The 19,574-nt window shown below is 37.2% G+C and overlaps 1 protein-coding gene across 1 annotated transcript; it reads left to right on the top strand.

Moving 5' to 3' along the window:
• The first annotated feature begins 706 nt into the window (after nt 1-706).
• On the top strand, nt 707-18,652 carry cratb (carnitine O-acetyltransferase b). Its single transcript, XM_088090264.1, has 15 exons — nt 707-1,068; nt 2,159-2,383; nt 3,227-3,345; nt 4,609-4,662; nt 7,591-7,756; nt 9,243-9,417; nt 11,067-11,157; nt 12,480-12,567; nt 12,671-12,771; nt 13,231-13,350; nt 13,739-13,861; nt 15,470-15,605; nt 15,700-15,762; nt 15,848-15,985; nt 17,717-18,652. The coding sequence occupies exons 1-15, from the start codon at nt 1,018-1,020 to the stop codon at nt 17,918-17,920; spliced, it is 1,854 nt and encodes a 617-aa protein (XP_087946390.1). The 5' UTR covers nt 707-1,017; the 3' UTR covers nt 17,921-18,652.
• The last annotated feature ends 922 nt before the right edge of the window (nt 18,653-19,574 follow it).

The raw sequence follows: 19,574 nt of genomic DNA on the forward strand, positions 1-19,574 counted from the left end.
AATACTAGCCTACTTAAATAATAAATAGCTATAAAAGAAAAAACAAAACAAAAATTTTGGGGGGGAGAAATGGAAACCAGAAATTGTTGCACTACTTATTGCCATGCTTACTGTCTTGTGCATAATGTTTGTTATTATCTTGTTTATCGAGGCCGGCTCTTAGTCTACATGTTAACATTGTAGTGTATTTTTTGTATTGTTTATTAATAGAAAAAACAGATGAAAATAAGCTTTTCAAGGCAAACATTGGCTCTTTGTCACTACCTTTCTTTTGAAATAATGACCATGATATATATACAAAAATGAAAGAAAAAGACAATAATGATACATTTTTAAAAAAGGATTATGAGAAAGTGCTACAATAAACACATAATTATAAATGTGTAATTATGATCATTATAAATATAGTTTTTCCCTAGCCTTTAAAAAAATTACTTTTCTAAATTTACAAACGCCTAGCAATTTATGGAAAATTTCTAATTTCTTAATTCCCATTTTTTGCGTATTTTTGAAAGAAATTGCCCCAGTTTGCTTTGAGTTTAAATGTTTAAATACTAAGTGAAAGGTTTCTGAAAGCGCCACAAGATGAGTCTCTACCTCGCCAGGGTTTCATGAGGAGAAACAGCGACACCCTGCGGACAGATGCGGTATTGCAAGTGATGTCTCAACGCTCGGTGACGTCGCTGTTTACACAGACATTTTTACGTCAACACGTGTGCAGGCTTGTAGCGTCAGTTAAGGACGTGAATCTTTGCATGTTCGCAGGTTAGAGGAACCAAATACGGAGGGGGCTGACTTTTTTCCCTCATGCACCGATGTTTTCAAACTAGGATCCGTCGAGCGACGAGGAATCTACTCCCACCATGGACGAAAAGTAGGAGGAAGAGTCTCTTCTTCTTCTTCACTTTGGCGATCTGACTCGGTGCAGATTGTGCAAAAAAGTTAGCAGGACATAAAGCCAAAGCTGCTTTTTGTAACATAGATGCAAAGCAGCGTGGATTACTGATTTAAGGAAGCATGATTTTGAGGAAAATACAACCAGGAACCTGCAGGGCATGGCTGTCCCGGGTGAGGCGTTTTCTGTTTTTGGACTTCACTCATGAGTTGACATGTTGGTTTATATCCTGACATACAGTGTGGTTATTATAGCAGCGGAGCTGGTAAATGAGTAACAGGCAGCTGATCGTGTTTCCACAATCATATCTGCACACTTCCTATTTTAATACGCCCTAGTCGTTCCCTGCTTTAATTGGCCTTTAGTCAAACTTTCATGGAAATCATCGCACTGACATGCAGAGTTACTGCACCACCACTGTGGTTAACTTAAAAAATTAATTCAGGAAGTTTGCAGTGCAATAAATAAAAGCATTACACTTCACGTTATGCAGAAATCCAGTTAAACGTATGTCCTTCTCTTCAGTGGTTGAATGTAAAAAAGTGCTTTACTTAAATATTAATTTGAGGTACTTGTACTTTTCTTTAGTATCCTCTCTTCAAGCCACTTTATACTTTTACTCCTACATTTTAGAGGGAGTATTGTATTTTTTACTTTACTACATTTATCTGTTTATTAACAGCTTTAGTTACTTTACAAATTAAGATTTTTGAATAAAAAACACAAAAAGAGTTTATAAAAAAATGTGATTAAAAAAAAAAATTAAATGACCAAAAAGTTTAGACGATTACAGCTGCAACAGTTAGTTGATGAATTAAACAGTCGATTTGCAGAAAATTAATTGCTAAGTATTTGGATAAATATTCAAGACGTTTGGGGTGTTTTTTCTGTTTTTATTTTAAATATTGTCAAATTTTGGTGTGTTTTTTTCTGTTTTTTATTTTGACATTTGCAGTGTTTTATTCTATTTTTTATTTTGAATTTTTGGATGGTCTTTCTTTTTTTGATAATTTGGACTTTTTTTTAAAAAAAAATGTAATGTTCAGGTTTTTGAATGTTTGTATGTGTTTAAGATTTTTCTGCACAGGGTATGTTTACCTTTAATATGTAAAGTACATTTTCCTGATTGTTCGTACTTTTACTTAAGAGCCATTTTCAATGCAGGACTTGTACTTGTAACAGCGTATTTTCACAGGGTGGTATTAGTACTTTTACTTAAGCAAAGGATCTGAATACTTCCTCCACTCCTGCATCTGTTTCCAGGTTTCGCTGAGGCAGGAGCTGTGTTTCTCCTCCTCTGTGCCCCCGCAGCCGGTGCCCCCTCTGGCTCACACCCTGCAGGCTTATCTGAGCTCCCTGGAGCCCCTGCTGCCCCCCGAGGAGCTCAGCCACACCCGCAGGATGGTGCAGGAGTTCGGCCGGCCGGGCGGCCTCGGTGCGCGGCTGCAGGAGGGACTGGAGAAGAGAGCCAGACACACCAAGAACTGGGTCTGTGTGTGCTGTGTCCGTGTGGGAGATGTGACAGATGTTGGACGTGGATATGGGCGTGTTTTACAGCTCAGAGAGCTGCTGTTTGGTGTTTTAATATGTCAGGCTAAAGCGGTGGTGCCAAAAAACAAAACCCTACCTGCTCTACAGCTCTCACTGAAAGGTCAACTCTGACTCCGATGACTCAAAATAATAATAAATACATGTAAGATAATCTGCTGTGGATCAAGTATTTGATCAAAGAAAGAGGCTTCAAAAGAAAATGATAAATTCTCAGCAAAACTGTGTGTGTGCTTCGAAAAAGCTGCACAATATGAGTATTTCAACACTAAAAATTGATTTAATAATTCAGTGTTTGTAAGTACGAAAAGATTTATTGTATACACAAGAGCAACAGAAAAACTTTTGCAAAACACAAAATACAACAAGAAAAAAAGTAAAAAAACAGTTAAAAAAGCCTTAAAATATACAATCCTAAGACACGTAATTTATTTATTTTATTCAAGCTAATTCAGTAATTTGTGACAAAATTTAGAGGACAAAATCCCTATTTTGCAACACTAACAAACTATGGAAATTAATACTGAGTTATTAAAAATAATAAATAACATATCTCAGAAATCAGTTTGGATTTTGAAAATTGGCAACAACAAAAAATGGGTCTGAAAACACATTTTTATAAAATTTAAAATAGTTAAAAAGTGTTTAAAATTGAAGAATGAATGAAGTTTTTATCATTTTGTCGTACATATAACTGCCCAGTCAAGACCAAATATCACATGTATAATCATATTTATTGAATGTCAATCCTTTGTGTGTGTGTGTGTGTGTGTGTGTGTGTAGATCTCACCCTGGTGGGTGCAGTGGGCGTACTTGGAGAGCAGACAGCCGCTGCCTGTGCACTCGAACCCGGCTATCTCTCTGCCCAGGAGAGATTATAATGACTGGAGGAGCCAGTTAGTGTGAGTCAGCAACAACAACAACAACAACAACAACAACAACAACATACACACTACAGCAACATAAATGCAGCAGAATGAACACTTGTTGCTGCTTTAATGCGAGGCAGCAGCCATGGAGTCTGTAACATATTTTTTATCATTAGCAAGTACAGTTCACCTTATCAATAGGCAATAAATGGCGATCATTACACCTCGGAAAAACCATTTTATGACACTTCAGCTTCCCTGTTAGTTGATCAGTCATCTAATTCGTTATCAAGGTCTCGATCAACTGAGGCATACTGAGATGATCATTTGTTTTTTGTACATTTTTAAACTATCAGTATCAGACCATTAGAGGTTAAAAATATCCCCCAAAAATCTCTTAACTGTTAGTTAGACAAAGTCCACGTGTGTATTTCAGTGCTGTGTGTTTGTTTCCGTTGACGACACTCAGTCACGATGTTGACCTTTAAACATGATCTGGATGCACACCTGTTTATTTATATGTTTTGTCCAAATCTTTTTTGTCATTAGGACTTTATAGTCTGATTGCCTGCTCCTGTGTGGGCTGAGAAAACTCTGCAGCTTTTAATCTGCCTATAAAATGAGAAATTTGACTGTTGTCGAGCTTAAATTTTGGACATTTTGCTAAAAATTCTTGCAGTTACCTCTGTGATGATCAGAGTTGTTATGGTCATGAAATTCCTGGAAAGGTGATGAAATACTTTGGAATTACCAGAATGTTTTAGAAAAGCCTTGAATTTAAGTTTGGTTTTTTTGGCTGTTTACATTATGTCCATAAAATTCCCCAAACATGTCTAACATTACGCGAAATACGTTGTATTTAAACTCTAGCGCACCAATGCTTGACTGTTTGATTTTTGGTTTTCTATCCTCCAAAAAAGGGCGCAGCATCGATGTTTTGCACAGCTCTGGTCTATATGCATATGCAACATGTGACAGCAGGAATGGCTAATTTGCAGGATAGTACGTGCTAACGCTATTCACAAAGAGCACTTTTTTAGGCCTACCCACTTTAAATTACTTAGTCATGGAAATGGAGTAAATCATTATGGAAAAGTTTAGAAAATTCATTGATAAAAATGTGTGGGAAACCTGGATGTTTGATTGTTTTCGGTGTAATTTAACACCTTTAGCAGGTGTCACTGAATATGAACTGTTTGTTTTGTGCAGTGATGAATTTTCCGCCTGTGCACGTGGAAAATAGAGCACGTAACCTGCTGTGTCACATGATAAAACACCATGTTTGTCTCCACTTAGGTTTGCATCCAAACTGATCGCAGCTGTTCTGGACTTCAAGGCCAAAATCAACACGTAAGTTTGACTGATTCGTTAATAAAGCAGTTAATGTTCTGGTGGAAGAAAAATTCAGATCCTTTATTTCAGTAATATTAATATTGAGACAGTGGAAAAGTCCTGAATTCATAATTACACTAAAGTGAGAGTGCAGAAGAATCATTTACTTAAAGGGACACATCGCTGTTTTTCAACCAGCTTTCTGTGTGTGTGTGTGTGTGTGTGTGTGTGTGTGTGTGTGTGTGTGTGTGTGTGTGTCTGTTTGAGGCGGGAATATGCCGTGTTATTGTTTAGAAAGCGTTGCCGACACATGTTGTTATGTTACGCTCGATGCCGCGTTGCAGCGTATAATCACATACGGGAGCAGAGTGATGCCGCCGTCGGTTGGTTCATTGATTGGTCTGGTGCGACGCAGTGCATTGTGGTAGTTGTAGGTTTTCTACCTCTTGAAAAAAGCAAACACCACAGCTCTTTTTCTCTGTTTTCTCTGGTCATGTAGCACCGATTTTAAAAGTTATTGCGTCTTTCTACTGCATTGACAGCCTTATTTTGTGAAAAAAAGACCATCTTTCCAGCACTGAAATACTTCTTTAAAGTGAAAACAGTATTATTGTTTTTAGTGGTCCTTTTTATAGTGTTATACATATTTTATTGGATAATGTACATTTGTGTATAAAAGTATAAGAAGCATTTTTTTGTCTTTGTTCGTCATGGTTGAGCTGATTTTTACCACTTGGCTGCAAAAAAAACCCAACTCGATTTCAGACTAAATCAACTGATAAGAGCATTTTTGTTTTGACTAAACAGTGTGCCAAGTTTTAGAGGATCATCGTGTGTTTTATATGAAGAATAATCTGCAAAATACGGACAATAGCTTTTAACTTCAAATATCAGATGAAGTAATGGAACAAAAGGTACAATATTTCACTCTAAAATGTAATGGAGTAGAAGTATAAAATGCCATAAAATGAAAATACTCATGCAAAGTTCTTTAAAACTGCACTTAAATACAGTCCTTGAGTAAACTCCACCACAGGATAAAAAGCTCATTGAAGCTCAGATTAAATGTTGCACAGTTCTGTATTTTGTCAATGCTCCTTTTCTGCTGGGATGAACACAGTAATTATTCAGGATTTACAGTAACCTCATTACAAGCAAATAAATAATCTGCTGCAGCGGTCTTTAGAGCCGGTTATTAACTATAAACTGTCGTAAACTTTTGTTCAAGTGCTGCAGTAACTGTTCAATCTGTCGTGTTACAGTCACTTTCTCTAGTTTCTATTTTAGTGCTTTATCCTTCGGCCGGGCTGAAATCTAAATCTGCCAACACTGAAACAGTATCTCTGTAAAGCCCGCAGCTCACCACTGAAGCGTCTCTGCCATGTGTGCCTTTTAACCCTTTATGGTTATAAAAGTCTTTGTTTCTGTCTGTTTAGAGCAACAGTATCAGGATATTTATGATTTTGTAATCTGTAAGTGTGTTACAGTATGAACCCCGCCCTTCTGGCCTCAAATCGGGATGAACTGTAGTATTTTTGGCTGAGTTCTGCTTTTTCCTGGAGCTCCTTTTTGTGTTTCCCTTTTTTTTTTTTTTTAATAGCCAGACCTACAAACAGTCTGTCCTTTCACATGCACATAAAACAGTATCTGAATGTGACTGTTTACATTTACCAGTAGGTATACTAAGCAAAAATGGTAGGTTGCTGTTTATTTACAGTAACACCAGTAAAAGTTAGAGTGAAAGCCAAGTCCAGCTTTGTCTGCTTAGCATTTCACCTCCTATATTTGCTTTTTATTTGCGCTGTATCTGTTATCTTTGTCTCTTTCTATTGGATTGTTCCTTTCGGTTTTGTACCTTGACGCTACTTTTTCATAAATTGCCGTTCTCATCCTGCATGCTGTGCCTTGGAACGCCCCTAACGCCCATAACAATATATGAAGAAAATACTAACGTAGCTATAGTACATGCAAAACAGAAAGTAACATTAAAACGTCAGTTCCTAAGACAGGAACCATTTTTTTGGTCAGCTCCTCCTCCAACAATTACACATTAAAGCCTCAGATGTTCCTGCGTCAGTAATAACAATAATCCAACAATGTCTCCTACAGCAATATATGTAAATAAACTCTTATAGGGGTTTCTTATACATTCAGCTTTTTGTCAGATTTGTGACCAGTAGTGGGAAGTAACTAAATACTTTTGCTCAAGTACTGAGCTTAAAGGGACAGTATTCCTTAAAATCAAAAGTAAATATTTTTCTTCTTACCTGTAGTGCTTTTTTTAATTTTATGATTGGTTTGGCGCAAGTTGCCACGTGTTGTAGATGTCAGCCATGGAGATGTTTTTTTTTGTTGGCTTGTGGTACTTGAAGTACCCAAAAGTAGAAATCATGACCTGGTTACTCAAGATAATCCACAGACCTTGTTGTGAGCAGTTTCATGTAGGCACTTTTTTTCTTTGTTTCGAAGTACAACTGTCAACTGTATCACTGTGCAGAAGGAAGTGTACATCTACTCATGGATGTACACATTAATGGCGTCCTCCTTCTGCAAGGTAGTTCGGTTGGCGGGTGCAGTTTAGGTCTGTGGATTATCTTCAGTAACCGGGTCACGATTTCTGATAAGAGATATTTCTTTTGAGCTTTTCAACTGCATTTTTTGGTGCATTGATCACCATAAACCGAGTGACATCTAGTTCCATTACGTGTGAGAGAAGGCAGACATCTCTATGGCCTTAAACACTCGGCAAATAACACCAAAACCATCTAGACTAATAAATAGCACTACAGGTAAGAGGAAAAACATGATTTTTGATTTTGGGGTGAACTATCCCTTTAATTCCACTCCATTTTCTCGTACTTTATGCTTTTACAGCTACAGCTATAACAACAAAATAATTATATCATTTTAACATAAACACACATCGTCTGTCTGCCTCTCTCTCAGCGGCCAGCTGCCGGTGGAGTTCATGCGAGGGAAGCCTCTGTGCATGGAGCTCTACCCGCTCCTCTTCTCCTCCTGCAGGATCCCCGGTCCCAAACACGACTACATCGCCCACCACGGACGCTCCCGACGCTCGCCGACGCACATCACAGTCGTCAGGAACTACCAGGTGGGCTATGTCAACAACAGATGACGCTGTCGGACATGTATTCTCTGTTTCCTTGTTATTGACTCAACATAATTAATCTGAATTTTAGGACGGCGAGTTCTACATCAGGCATGTTGCAGGCGTGTTGAGGCTTGTGCAGTCACACCTTTGTTTTTTTTAAAACTTTGCTGCCTGTTTATTGGTTTCTTAAGAGTTAAACTAAATGTAACAAGTCTTGGGAACAGGAGTCACAAGAAGCTGTTTTATTGGACATATTTTTGGCTGCAGGTCAGACAGAAGAATCAAAACAAATCTGATTGTGAACATAAGCCTCAGAGACGTCTTTGTGCTCTTCTCCTTTATTTCACCTTCTCTTGTCTTCATATCAGATAAAACTATAATAAAAAATAATAATATTTGAATAATTGATTAATCTTTCTGTTATTTTCTCGGTCAATTGTTTGGTTTTCTGTGTCAAAAAGTATTGGAAAAAAGGGAAAGGCAGCAAATATTCACTTTTGAAAAGCTGAAAACACAGAAATGTTTGGCAGTCGTGCTACAAAAATGACTGAGACAATTAAACGATTATCAAATATCGTTCAAGTCAAGTCAGATATATTTGTAGCACACATTTAAAACGACAAACTTTAACCAAAGCGCTTTGTGAAGAGATTAAATAAAACAGAGGCCTGATCAAATAAAAAAGCCATTAAAAAAGTGCATTAAAAGAGCAATAAATATACCATAAAAAAACCCAAATAAAAACATTAAACACAGGCCAAGTTCAGATAAAAAAAAAGATAATAAAAAAGATAAAATGAAAATTATAAAATAGGGATAAAAACTAAATAAAAACTAGACAAGAAGTAAATTAATAAAAACTTACAATGTCTTGATAAAATAACACAAAAATATAATTCAACAAAAAAAAGAGAAATACAGTCAAAGTAAAATGAAAAAAAGATGATAATCAACTAATTGTTGCAGATCTAAACCCAAGCAGTGCTGCTGCTAATGCTTGTTTAAATTCTCTTACCTCTCTTATTTTTTCCCCAAATAATCAATTTAGTATCTAAAATCATCATAAAATAGTAAAAAAAATAAATAAATGCCACAACCACTCACAATTTCCCAATGTTTTTTTTCAGATCAACAATCCAAAACCCCAAAATATTGAATTTACTTTTGTAGTGGAACCAGAAAACCAACAAATGTTCAAATATTCATATGTTAAAAATAGTTACTGATTGTTTGCAGATCGGCGAGAGTTTAGTTTGAGGCAGCAGATGTTGATGTTGATTTTGAAAAAAAAAAAGCCCCAGAGATTAAATTAATCTCTACAAATATGCAAACTGTGAAAACAACACTCATCGAGACACTTCAGTGTATGGAGGACCGTTCAGGTCTCAGCAGACCAACACAGAAAGCTTCACGTCTCCAACATCTCTCATCACCCACAGAGGACAGATGTAACAAACGTGTCCTCCTTGTGTCTTTTTCTTCAAAGTTCTTCCAGCTGGAGGTCTACAACAGCGACGGCTCTCGGATGACGGAGAGTCAGATTCACGGCCAGCTGCTGAGGATCCGGTCTCAGTCCTGGAAGACGGACAAAGAGCCGATGGGCATCCTGACCAGCGAGCACCGTCACACCTGGGGACAGGCCTACAACCGGCTGCTGAGAGGTACGTCACAGGACGACACCAGAGTCCCATCAAATCTGTGCTTCAGGCATCAACTGTAAAATACACTATTTTCTACGTATATACTGTCATAATTTACATGTTTTAACCCATCGTTATATCACAAAGCGTTCCAGTTAATTTCAGTATTGTAATCAAATTGCGGAGAATTACGCTTTACTGGTGTTTATGTGCGAACAGAGGCTGTTTTTTTATACTCAAGGTCTTTTATTGGTATTTGAAGTCATACAAAATACAGTAAATCACAGATATAATTACAAGTACATATAAACAAATTCAGTGTAACAAACGTCGTAGGAGAAACAAAAAACAAAATACATGTATTAAGAAATTTAACTGCAACAGACAACTTAAAAAAAACAATAAAAATAATGAAATGAATAAAAAACAAATAGTAAGGACACCTACTAAAAATAAATAAATGAATTAATAAAAATTACCAAAAAGAATACGGGATGAGTATTACCACAGTACTGCAATATCAGCAGTTTTTAAAAAAATATTTGACAGTTAATCTGCCAAACAGAAACATGTTTAGCCTTTAAAACCTGAGCTAATTGGCTATTTTTTCTTTCAAAATCATAGGAAGACGACATGAGCAGCTTAAGAAGAGATAACTCCCCAAAAATGCAAGAATTTAGTGTGAAGTACAAGAAAATTAGTTGATAATTATTACAAATAAAAGAAAAGAAAGAAAGTTTAAAAACAAAATGGAAATTACCTAAAAAAAGTGCTTAAAAATGTATAATAATTCTGTAAAATAAGTTTAAATATACAATGATGATAATAATAAATATAGTTTGCTTGACATTTTTCCCCAGCTTTTGGAAAAAAAAATTCTAAATCAAATACATTTTTGCAATTTGCGGAACGTTTCTTGCAAAGGTGCTCATTGCCTTTTTTCCCCCATGTTTTTTGAAGAAATCAAACCGAGCGGTTAACGGTTGAAAGGTTTTGAATACTTCAGAAAGGCCTGAAAACAGCACAAAAAAAGTGATGTCGATCCGGGTTTCAAAGGGTTAATGCAAAACAAAACAACCAGTTCCACATGAATTGATTTTCCCTGTGTCCATGTTGGGCTCAGTGCTCAAATGAGAGTTTGATTTTCACAAAACACACAGCCCAGTAGAGCAGATTTTGGATTTGGAGCCTCCTTAAATGCATGCATGAATCGTTTAAAAGGAATGCACGAAGAATGCTGATTTGATTGATCGGTGTGGTGGATTATTGATGACTGTCTGAAGCACGTTTTAAGCATCTGGCATAGTTTTCTTGTATCACTCTGGCATGAAGTGAGACCTGGAAATATCTGCGGTTTGGAAATCAATCTGAAATTGCAGGCATGCATTGGTCGAAGGTGTTTGAAAGTGTGTGTGATTTTTAGTTATTGGGCCAAAATAAGCAAAACGGTAATGTTAAGAAATGTAAAAGTTAAAAATGACACGTTTCAGGTCAACACAGGACTTTCAAGTCACATAAATGTAGTCAAGTCATATTTTTATAAACGTTTTCTTTATTGTGTGCCAGCGCAGTGATGATTTTATATGAGGTGTGGTGCTGAATTTGATCTTGAGATGTTTGAGTTCTCAGAGTTTGTTTGTTTTTGTTCTTTCTGTCTTTCTGTGATTCAGATAAATTAAATAAGGAATCAGTGCGGCTGATAGAAACAGGACTTTTCTCCTTGTGTCTGGATTCTCCGGTCATGAGGATATCAGACGAAAAGTATGAACACGCACACACACACACACACACACACACACACACACACACACACACACACAACCTACAACAGCTCTTTTCTCTTTCTGTCCTCTGTCTCCGAATCCACACTCAGGTATATCTGTGTTTGCTAAACACGTTGCAATCCTCTGTGTGTGTGTGTGTGTGTGTGTGCGCGTGCTCAGATATCATTGTGCTGTCTGTTGACATTTTGATCTTAAGCAACATCGTACATTTGTCACTTCCTCCGTCTGAAATGCAGTCGCTGCTTGTTTGCAGTGTTGCATCTGAAGACTGTTATACAGTCAGATTTTAATGTCTGTCATGGGTTTTTTTTTCATTTTTGGAGTAACTTGCAGTGGTCAAAGAAGTACTCAGATCCTAAAACTACTCCAATCAAAGTCAAAGTCCTGAATTCAAAATATATTTTAAGCGTCACATGTAAAAGTACTCATTAATGCCTCTTTATACGATATTATATTATTCAGTTTTTATCATTGAGCCAATTTTAGATACTCTGTGTCCTACTGGTTGGGTTAGTAGTATATTTTATCAGTTTATCATATATTATGTAAAAAGTAACTTTAAGGGTAAAATAAATGAAGTTTAGTAAAAGTACAACATTTCCTTCTGAGATGTTGTGATGCAGAAGTAAATTTAGTATAAGCAGAAAATACTCAAACAACATCTGGTTCAGACCACATGATGAAAGTCATGAATTCCCTGCAGTTTTTTGGAGCTCCCTGACAAAAATCCCCAGACCAGAGGCAAATGTGCGCTGGCTCAGGGCTCGAGCGCTGCGTGGACTGTTCGAAGACGCCAGACCCCAGATACCTAGCATCCTAAATATCTGGACCTGGCAGGGAGCCACAGTTAGTGTAGGACAAGGGTTGAGGACAAGTGGCACTGTGTGTGTGTGTGTGTGTGTGTGTGTGTGTGTGTGTGTGTGTGTGTGTGTGTGTGTGTGTGTGTGTGTGTGTGTGTGTGTGTGTTTGAGAGGGAGGTGAAGTGAGGGTGAGAGACTCTTTTACACTTCCGACTCCATCTGGCAAAGTTATTTTAATCTTGATTTTAAATCATTTTAAATGATCTTTTATCCTCTCGTCTGCACTTTTGCTATTTGCTTTTTATTTTTAATTATTTAATAATGTATTTTATCTTTTATATTTTATTTTTTTACTATTTTATTGTAAATCTGTGTCCTTTATTACATTTTTTTTAATTTTTTGTTGCTCTGTAAAGCCCTTTAAAATGTACTAACCACTGGTTATTTGATCTTCTTGTTTGTTAGCATATTCATTTTGTTTGTCCTCTTTGATTGACAGGTATGCCAGCCGTAAGGCAGCGCAGGTTCTGCATGGAGGCGGGACGTTCTCCAACAGCGGCAACCGCTGGTTTGATAAAACGCTGCAGGTGAGCAACAGCAATTTAAAAAACAGATAGAAAAGATTTAATTAAATTAGCTGATGCGTGCATTACAGAAGGATAACTGTTGCCTTTGTGTGTTTTTAAATAGTTTGTGGTGGGCGAAGACGGCTCCTGGGGACTTCTGTATGAACCGGCCACAGCTGAGGGTCCGCCCATCGCAACGCTGCTGCATCACATCCTGGAGTACTGGTGAGACGAAGGAGCGACACGACCGTATCCTGATTCACTGAGCTGTTTATCCGACACTTCAAAACACACAACTTTAGCTGCTAAATGTCTCATTATAGAACAGCTGTAAACACAGTGAGCCAAAACACACAGTGATTTCCTCTATGGAAACATACACAAATATAATAATAATAATAATAATAATAATAATAATAATAATAATAATAATGATGATGATGATGATAATAGCTTTACATAGCACCTTTAAAAACAGTTGTGTAATGTATAAAAAAGTCAACGAAAATGAAGCAAATAAAAGGAACAAAAGTGATAAAGCAGGCAGATATTGAAAGGCAGTTAAAGTATGAGAAACAGTTTTAGAAAATATAAGAATAAAAGACGATAATTATAATATAAGGAAATAGTCTGAACGGATCATTATAACAGGGTGGAAATAATTTAGTGTTTTCTTGACTGCAGTGAGAAACCAGACCCAAAGAGAGCGCCGCTGGTCCCTCTGCCGATGCCCAAGAAGCTTTACTTCCACATCGACCGAGAGATTAAGAGGGACATCGAGCACGCCAAACAGAACCTCGATATGTAAGCCTCTCACTTTTTCTCCCGGACAGTGTTTGAGTGTGAATGTAACGTCTCTGCAGAGTCAAAAAAAGGCCTCGCTGCTCAGTGTAAGCTGTATGTTTGCTTTTTCCTCAGAATCTAACAAACCTGAAGTGAACTTGGCCTCAGGAGTGTAAACATGTTTATCGTCTGCGTGTAAATGTAACCTTGTCGAAACAGAAAGCCGTCATTGGCTTTTGATCCAGGCCTCTGATACGCCGTCAGCGTGCTCTTAAATCGTTCAGATGCCGCAATCTAAAAGAGGAATAAACTTTTCTGCTCAAAATACCTTGAAGGAGGGTCATATTTGGCACTATAATGTGCATGTACAGTCCATTTACCATTTAAATTCTCCTTAAATGTCCTGCAGACTGATCAACGACCTCGACGTGAATGTGTTCAACTTTAAGCGGTTTGGAAAGGATCTTCCCAAACAGCACAGCCTGAGTCCAAACTTCTTCATCCAGGTCGCCCTGCAGCTCGCCTACTTCAGGTCAGACACTGTGATTTAAAACATAAAGTTTTACTTTTATTGTATGCGTCAGAAGAAAAATCTACCTTTGGAAACTCTCATACTGTTATTGTCTTCTATTTTTAATTTTCCTCAGTTTCACATCACTTAGAAAAGAATAAACCTTTTTGTCCCTCCAGAGCAGGTAATTTGACTCACTCATGAGACAATAAACACGGAGGAAATAATTTACAAAACAGGACAAAAACAGGTCAAGTTATGTATAGACACAGTTTTATAACAACAAATGTTGTATTCACAGAGAAATAAAAGATACACTTTAAGAATTAAAATGAGAACTAATTAGTAAATAAGTTTAACACAAAAAAAATTAACGATACGGCAGTATGTGGAAACGCTGATATGACTTATAAGTTATGAAAACATACGAGCATTTACACGATGGAAAATGTTCTTTTGTCTTTAACCCTAAAAACGCACACGTTCGTGGCTGCAGTTTGTAAAACATCTGAGACCTGAAGTTGTTTTTTTTCGTGTACCTTTTTAGGTGTGCACAGTAAGAATTTACCTCTTTTTTTCATAGCCATCCCTTAAAAAGGGAAAGAAAAATATTATGAGTCAATCTAAATGAAAACAAGGCTGAAAGATTATAATTATGGTGCAGAATTTTTTAATGAGGATATTTTAGTGAGCAGAAGATATGGCATGAGGTGGTTTACACAATTTTAATAAAAAATCAGAGTCATAACTCAGTGACATCGTATCTGAACATACAGATATAATGAACATATTTTTTCTTAATTCCTTTCACTCAAAACTTGCTCAGCAAAGATGGAAATACAATCAAATTATTTATATAACCTTTTAGATCTGAGCATCTTAGCTTTATTTTATTCAAAATGTGAAAAGAAAGAGGTCCGTACACCAGGGAGCTCCCCTTAAAGGATTTTATTCTGCAAAATAAATAACATTTCGAGCCAAAGCGCTCTTCCTTAGATGTAAGACTTAAGGGTTTTGATTCGAGACGTCACTTATTTTGCAGAATAAAATCCTTTAAAGGGAGCTCCCTGGTGTGCGGACCTCTAACTTTTCACATTTTGGTTTATCATGGATCTAGCACCCACTACTGGATGTGCGTGTCTTATTTTTGAATCTGTAATGAGCAACAAAAGAAGAAATGACCCAGAGGTTAGCAAGAAATCTGCGAAAAAGTACAAGAAAATTACCTGAAAAAAAGAGAAGGTAAAGCAAAACATACAAAGCAAGAAATGACCTGAAAAAAAGGCTAAGAAATAATAATAATTCAATTTCTAATAGCTAATTTGGAATACTTTTAATGGTGAACATTGAAAAAAGTCAAAAATTATCGGCTCAGATAAACAGGGTTCAAGTTGTATTTCTTGTTTTCAGATCCCCAAACAAGTTAAGACAAAGAATTAATAGACAAAATTGATTAATAAATCATGAAAACATATATTTTTACGTTCTTTAGGCTCATAATGTCGACACTGAAAACTCCTGATTTACATTAGTTTCTGTTTTCTTTGTGATTTGTTCTTCTAATGAAAAAAAGATAAATGTGATCAGCGTTTTTAGATTTCACTCCTGTTCGTCCTCTTCTTGTCTTAGAGTTCACAATGAGGTCTGTCCCGCCTGCGACATCGCCTCTCAGAGGATGTTTCGAGGAGGAAGGACAGAATACATCCGCTCGCCCACAAAACAGACGCACGACTTCATTCTTGCCTTCGTTGATCGGACCGTATCGGTGAGAGACGCCAGTGAATAGATTTGAGCCTGTTTGGTTTCAGGTGATTTAATACCTCTAATGTTTTTTCTCCTTTTTCATTATTATTTCTCAGCGGGAAGCAAAGCTGCAGCTGTTCAGAGAAGCTGTGGATGCCTACACGGCTCTGACTGATCGGGTAAACAACAACAACCCCACTTTCGTTTGTTGTCTCATTAACCGATAAACTCTTGTCTAATAGTTTAGTTTTCTGCTCTGTTCAGGTCCTTAAAGGACACGGCATCGACCATCACCTGCTGGGGCTGAAGCTGCAGGCCATCGAGGAAGGACTGAGCATCCCCAAAATCTTCATGGACACAGCGTACGGCCTCGCGACGCACTGGAAACTCCGCACAGGGCAGGTCGGTGTGTGTGTGTGTGTGTGTGTGTGTGTGTGTGTGTGTGTGTGTGTGTGTGTGTGTGTGTGTGTGTGTGTGTGTAGCTGAGTAAGTGTACCTCTTTGTTGGTTTGTTTCCCAGAAAATGTTGTGTGGCTCAACAGGAAGTTGGAATTTCGGTTTTGTTTATTTTATGATAGTTTGAACATACGAGGGAGTTTTCGGCAGGTGATCAGCAGTTTTCGTGTTTTTCTAAACCATGTGATCTTCTCTTAATTTGGCGCATTTACTGGCAATAAATTGCAACAAGGGAGTTTCCAGCAATCACGCTGGTGTCTTCTGGTTTTTTTTGTCATGATGACACTCAGGTCATACGCCTTTGCTACTGTAAACCTACCAGCTGATTTGGCTTTTAATTATGTTCTTGGCAGCAGATTTTCATGATGTTTTTACTGCCCGCGTTGTAAAAGTCACATTTTGTATTATTACCTCTTCATGAGCTGGTGTGTAATGTGTTAATGTGTAATGTTTTCTTCATCTGGTGATTCACTCTGGATTCATCCTGTTTGATTAAAGTCAATACTTTTTGCTTTATTTTAACTTTTACACTTAATTCAGTTTAAATGTATCATTTACATACAGAATAATTAATAATGACTCCACAAGGAAACACTAGATTAACAGATTAATTAGTAAAAGTTTAATAAGGACAGGAGTCGTCAGATGTCTTTGTATCAAGGACAGGTCTGCTTTAGTGTGATGAAGAAGTCTTCATGGGTCCAAAGTGAAACGGACCCTAATGGATCCCGAAAATTTGCTCCGACATCTGATTTGACCCGATAGATAAATATGGAAGTTTTATTTTACACATTCAAAGTGTTTTTTACGACACAATGCTCAACAATGAACAGGCCCGTGATAATAAATACATTATTAAATAATCAAAGTCAGCAAAAATGATGATGCCATCATGATGCCAAAAAAAACAGCAGGGTTTTTTTTCAACCAGTATAAGACTTAAGACTTAGTGCCTAAATGTTTTTCTCAACTCCTAAACTGAAAAAGCAAAAAAACCCCAAAAATTTATTTACTCAGGATGTTTTAAGCTTTTTTTCCACATTCTAATCCCAATGTCTGAATATACTTCATAATTAAAAGTTTATTGCTCTTTTAAAGGTTGTACTTGCACTCTTATGCTTTAATATTATTATGTCAATGTCACAAAGTAAAATGCCGATAATATCGTTTAATGCAATTATTTCAGGGACAATATAATGTCAACAAAAAAACTCATCATGACATGCCTCATGATAAAACACTGATTATTGCTTTGAAAATCAAATGTTATTATTTTATTTGTGATTTTGATCACATATGCCGTATTGTGATATTATGTATATCGATATTATAAAAACGTGATATTTGTCTGAAGCGTGAAAAAGTGTCAAGGGAAATTAGCGACAGTAACGATCAGGGAGCCAATTGAGCTCTGAGCAGACCTAAATAACGACTTGTAATACTCTGAAAGAGGTCGGAGGTCTCACAGCTTCGCCAAAATAGATCCAGATTGTTTTTTTCAAACAAGTAACACAATGTTTAGTCTGTTCGCTGATGCATGGAGCCGCTTACGACATCTAGACGGGAAACCCTGAAACAATCTGATGTCCAGGGAAAAAAGCCGTTATTATCTGCATCATATTTGTGCAGGTCTGACGTTTGATCGATACATCACTTTCCTCCTCTCTTGCTCCTCCAGGTTCCTGCGAACACAGATAGCGTGATGTGTTTCGGGCCCCTCGTCCCCGACGGTTACGCCATTTGCTACAACCCCCAGGCCGACCACGTCCACTTCTCCATCACCGCCTTCAACTGCTGCGAGGAGACGCACGCAGAGACATTAGCGCTCACTCTGAAGGACACTTTGTGTCAGCTACAGGAGCTACTGCAGCCTACCGTGTAGAGCTGCTCCGACAGAATAATCCCACTCCTCTACACCGGGAGAAAGAAAAACTTTATTTTCTTAAAACAACATTTTATAGAAGTCTTCATGAGGCTTGTTTGGGATGTTTTCTTGTGCATGTAACGCTTCACCTGAGAGGTTCAATCAGAGCGAGTTTTGAGACTGACCACTGTGTCTTTGAGGTGCTTTAATGCTTTTTTTTATGCTTTTGATGAAAAAAAATCACTTTCTTTTTATAGCAATTGCTGAGTAAGCAAGCTGCGTTGCATTTGCTTCAGTGGATGCACTTAAAAGGCGTCTAATGGTTCAAAAAATGTCTCAGTGAAAGTAAAACAAAGAACCTGACACTCCCATTGTTAATCAGAGCAAGCCAAAGTCATTTGTGTTTAAACTGACTGCACTCCATTTACAAACCACAAGACGACCAGTAGCCTTTAGAGTTCCCTCTGCTGAGAATTAATGTTTCATGTGTTGCAGCACGGCCATCAATGTTCATGGAAACCACTGAGTTTTGTTGGTTAACAAGTTTGTGTGAAATGGACCAAAAGCCAGAGAGCAGGTTGTTAACGGTGACAGTGTGACAGCTTCGTTTGTCTCCTCTGAGTCGTGCAAACAGGATGTATTTTCTGTTTTTTGAAATGAATGTGAAGACACGTCTGCCCCCTCCACGTTTGGGTTTGCTGTTCTGTTCTGAACCTGCAGGACTGGTTAATAAAGCCTGCTGTCACATGATTCCCAGTTTAAATTCCTTGTGTGTGTGTGAGAGAGAGAAAGTATGACAGTGGTGAGAAAAGGTGGAGTTGCTTGTTTTGTATTGACTGCTGTGCTTGTGTTTTGGCATCTCTGCAGAAATCTGTGAGCTATTTCAGCAATGCAGGAAACCACAGAAAGTCGTGTTCGTCTGTTACGTGTCTCCTGTCTCTGATATTGCAACTTCTTAAGGAAAAGTATATTTTAATGGCCTGCATAAACAGGAGTAACTATGACAGCAAGCAAACCCCACTCACATATCAAACACCTGCTGATTGCTTTAAAACAGACTTGAAAAATTGTGAACCTCTTTAAGTGTATCTGTTAGGAATCTATTTTTATACCCCTGTAATGATATATTCAGATACAGACATATGTCCACGGGGGGAAATTGGGTCATGTTACAATTGGTCTTACATATACACATAAAGAATTGTGTGAAGAAATGTGCATTTTACTACAATATAGGTAGATATATATATAGAGAGAAACAGGAAATAAAGAATATGTGAAAATATAGGCATCGTACTACAATAAATAAATATGTGCATTTGTGAACTGCACGACAGAGAGGTTTATTATTGTTTGTTGTTTTGTAAGCTTTTATTTCTATTTTAGTTGGTTTGTACATTGGTTATCTGTTTTTTTGAACTTTTAGGTTTTAAAAAAAGGGAGGAAGACGTATTGCCCAAAAGAGGCATAAATGATTTAGATCCAGTCACTCAGGATAGTTTGAAGAATGTAAAAGGCCTTTATTTTGATAGGCTAAAAGCATTAAAAATACAAAAATGTGCTTGAAGATGGGTCAAGATGATACGCGTTGGTGTATTTTTTACCTTTTTATTTTGTTATTTTACTTATTTATGTATTTGGATTTTTTAAAATGTCTTTTCTTGTCTCAAGG

The sequence above is a fragment of the Plectropomus leopardus genome, chromosome 17 (assembly GCF_026936395.1).
Source record: "Plectropomus leopardus strain MGB_pleo_1.0 chromosome 17, ASM2693639v1, whole genome shotgun sequence".
Taxonomy (NCBI): Eukaryota; Metazoa; Chordata; class Actinopteri; order Perciformes; family Serranidae; genus Plectropomus; species Plectropomus leopardus.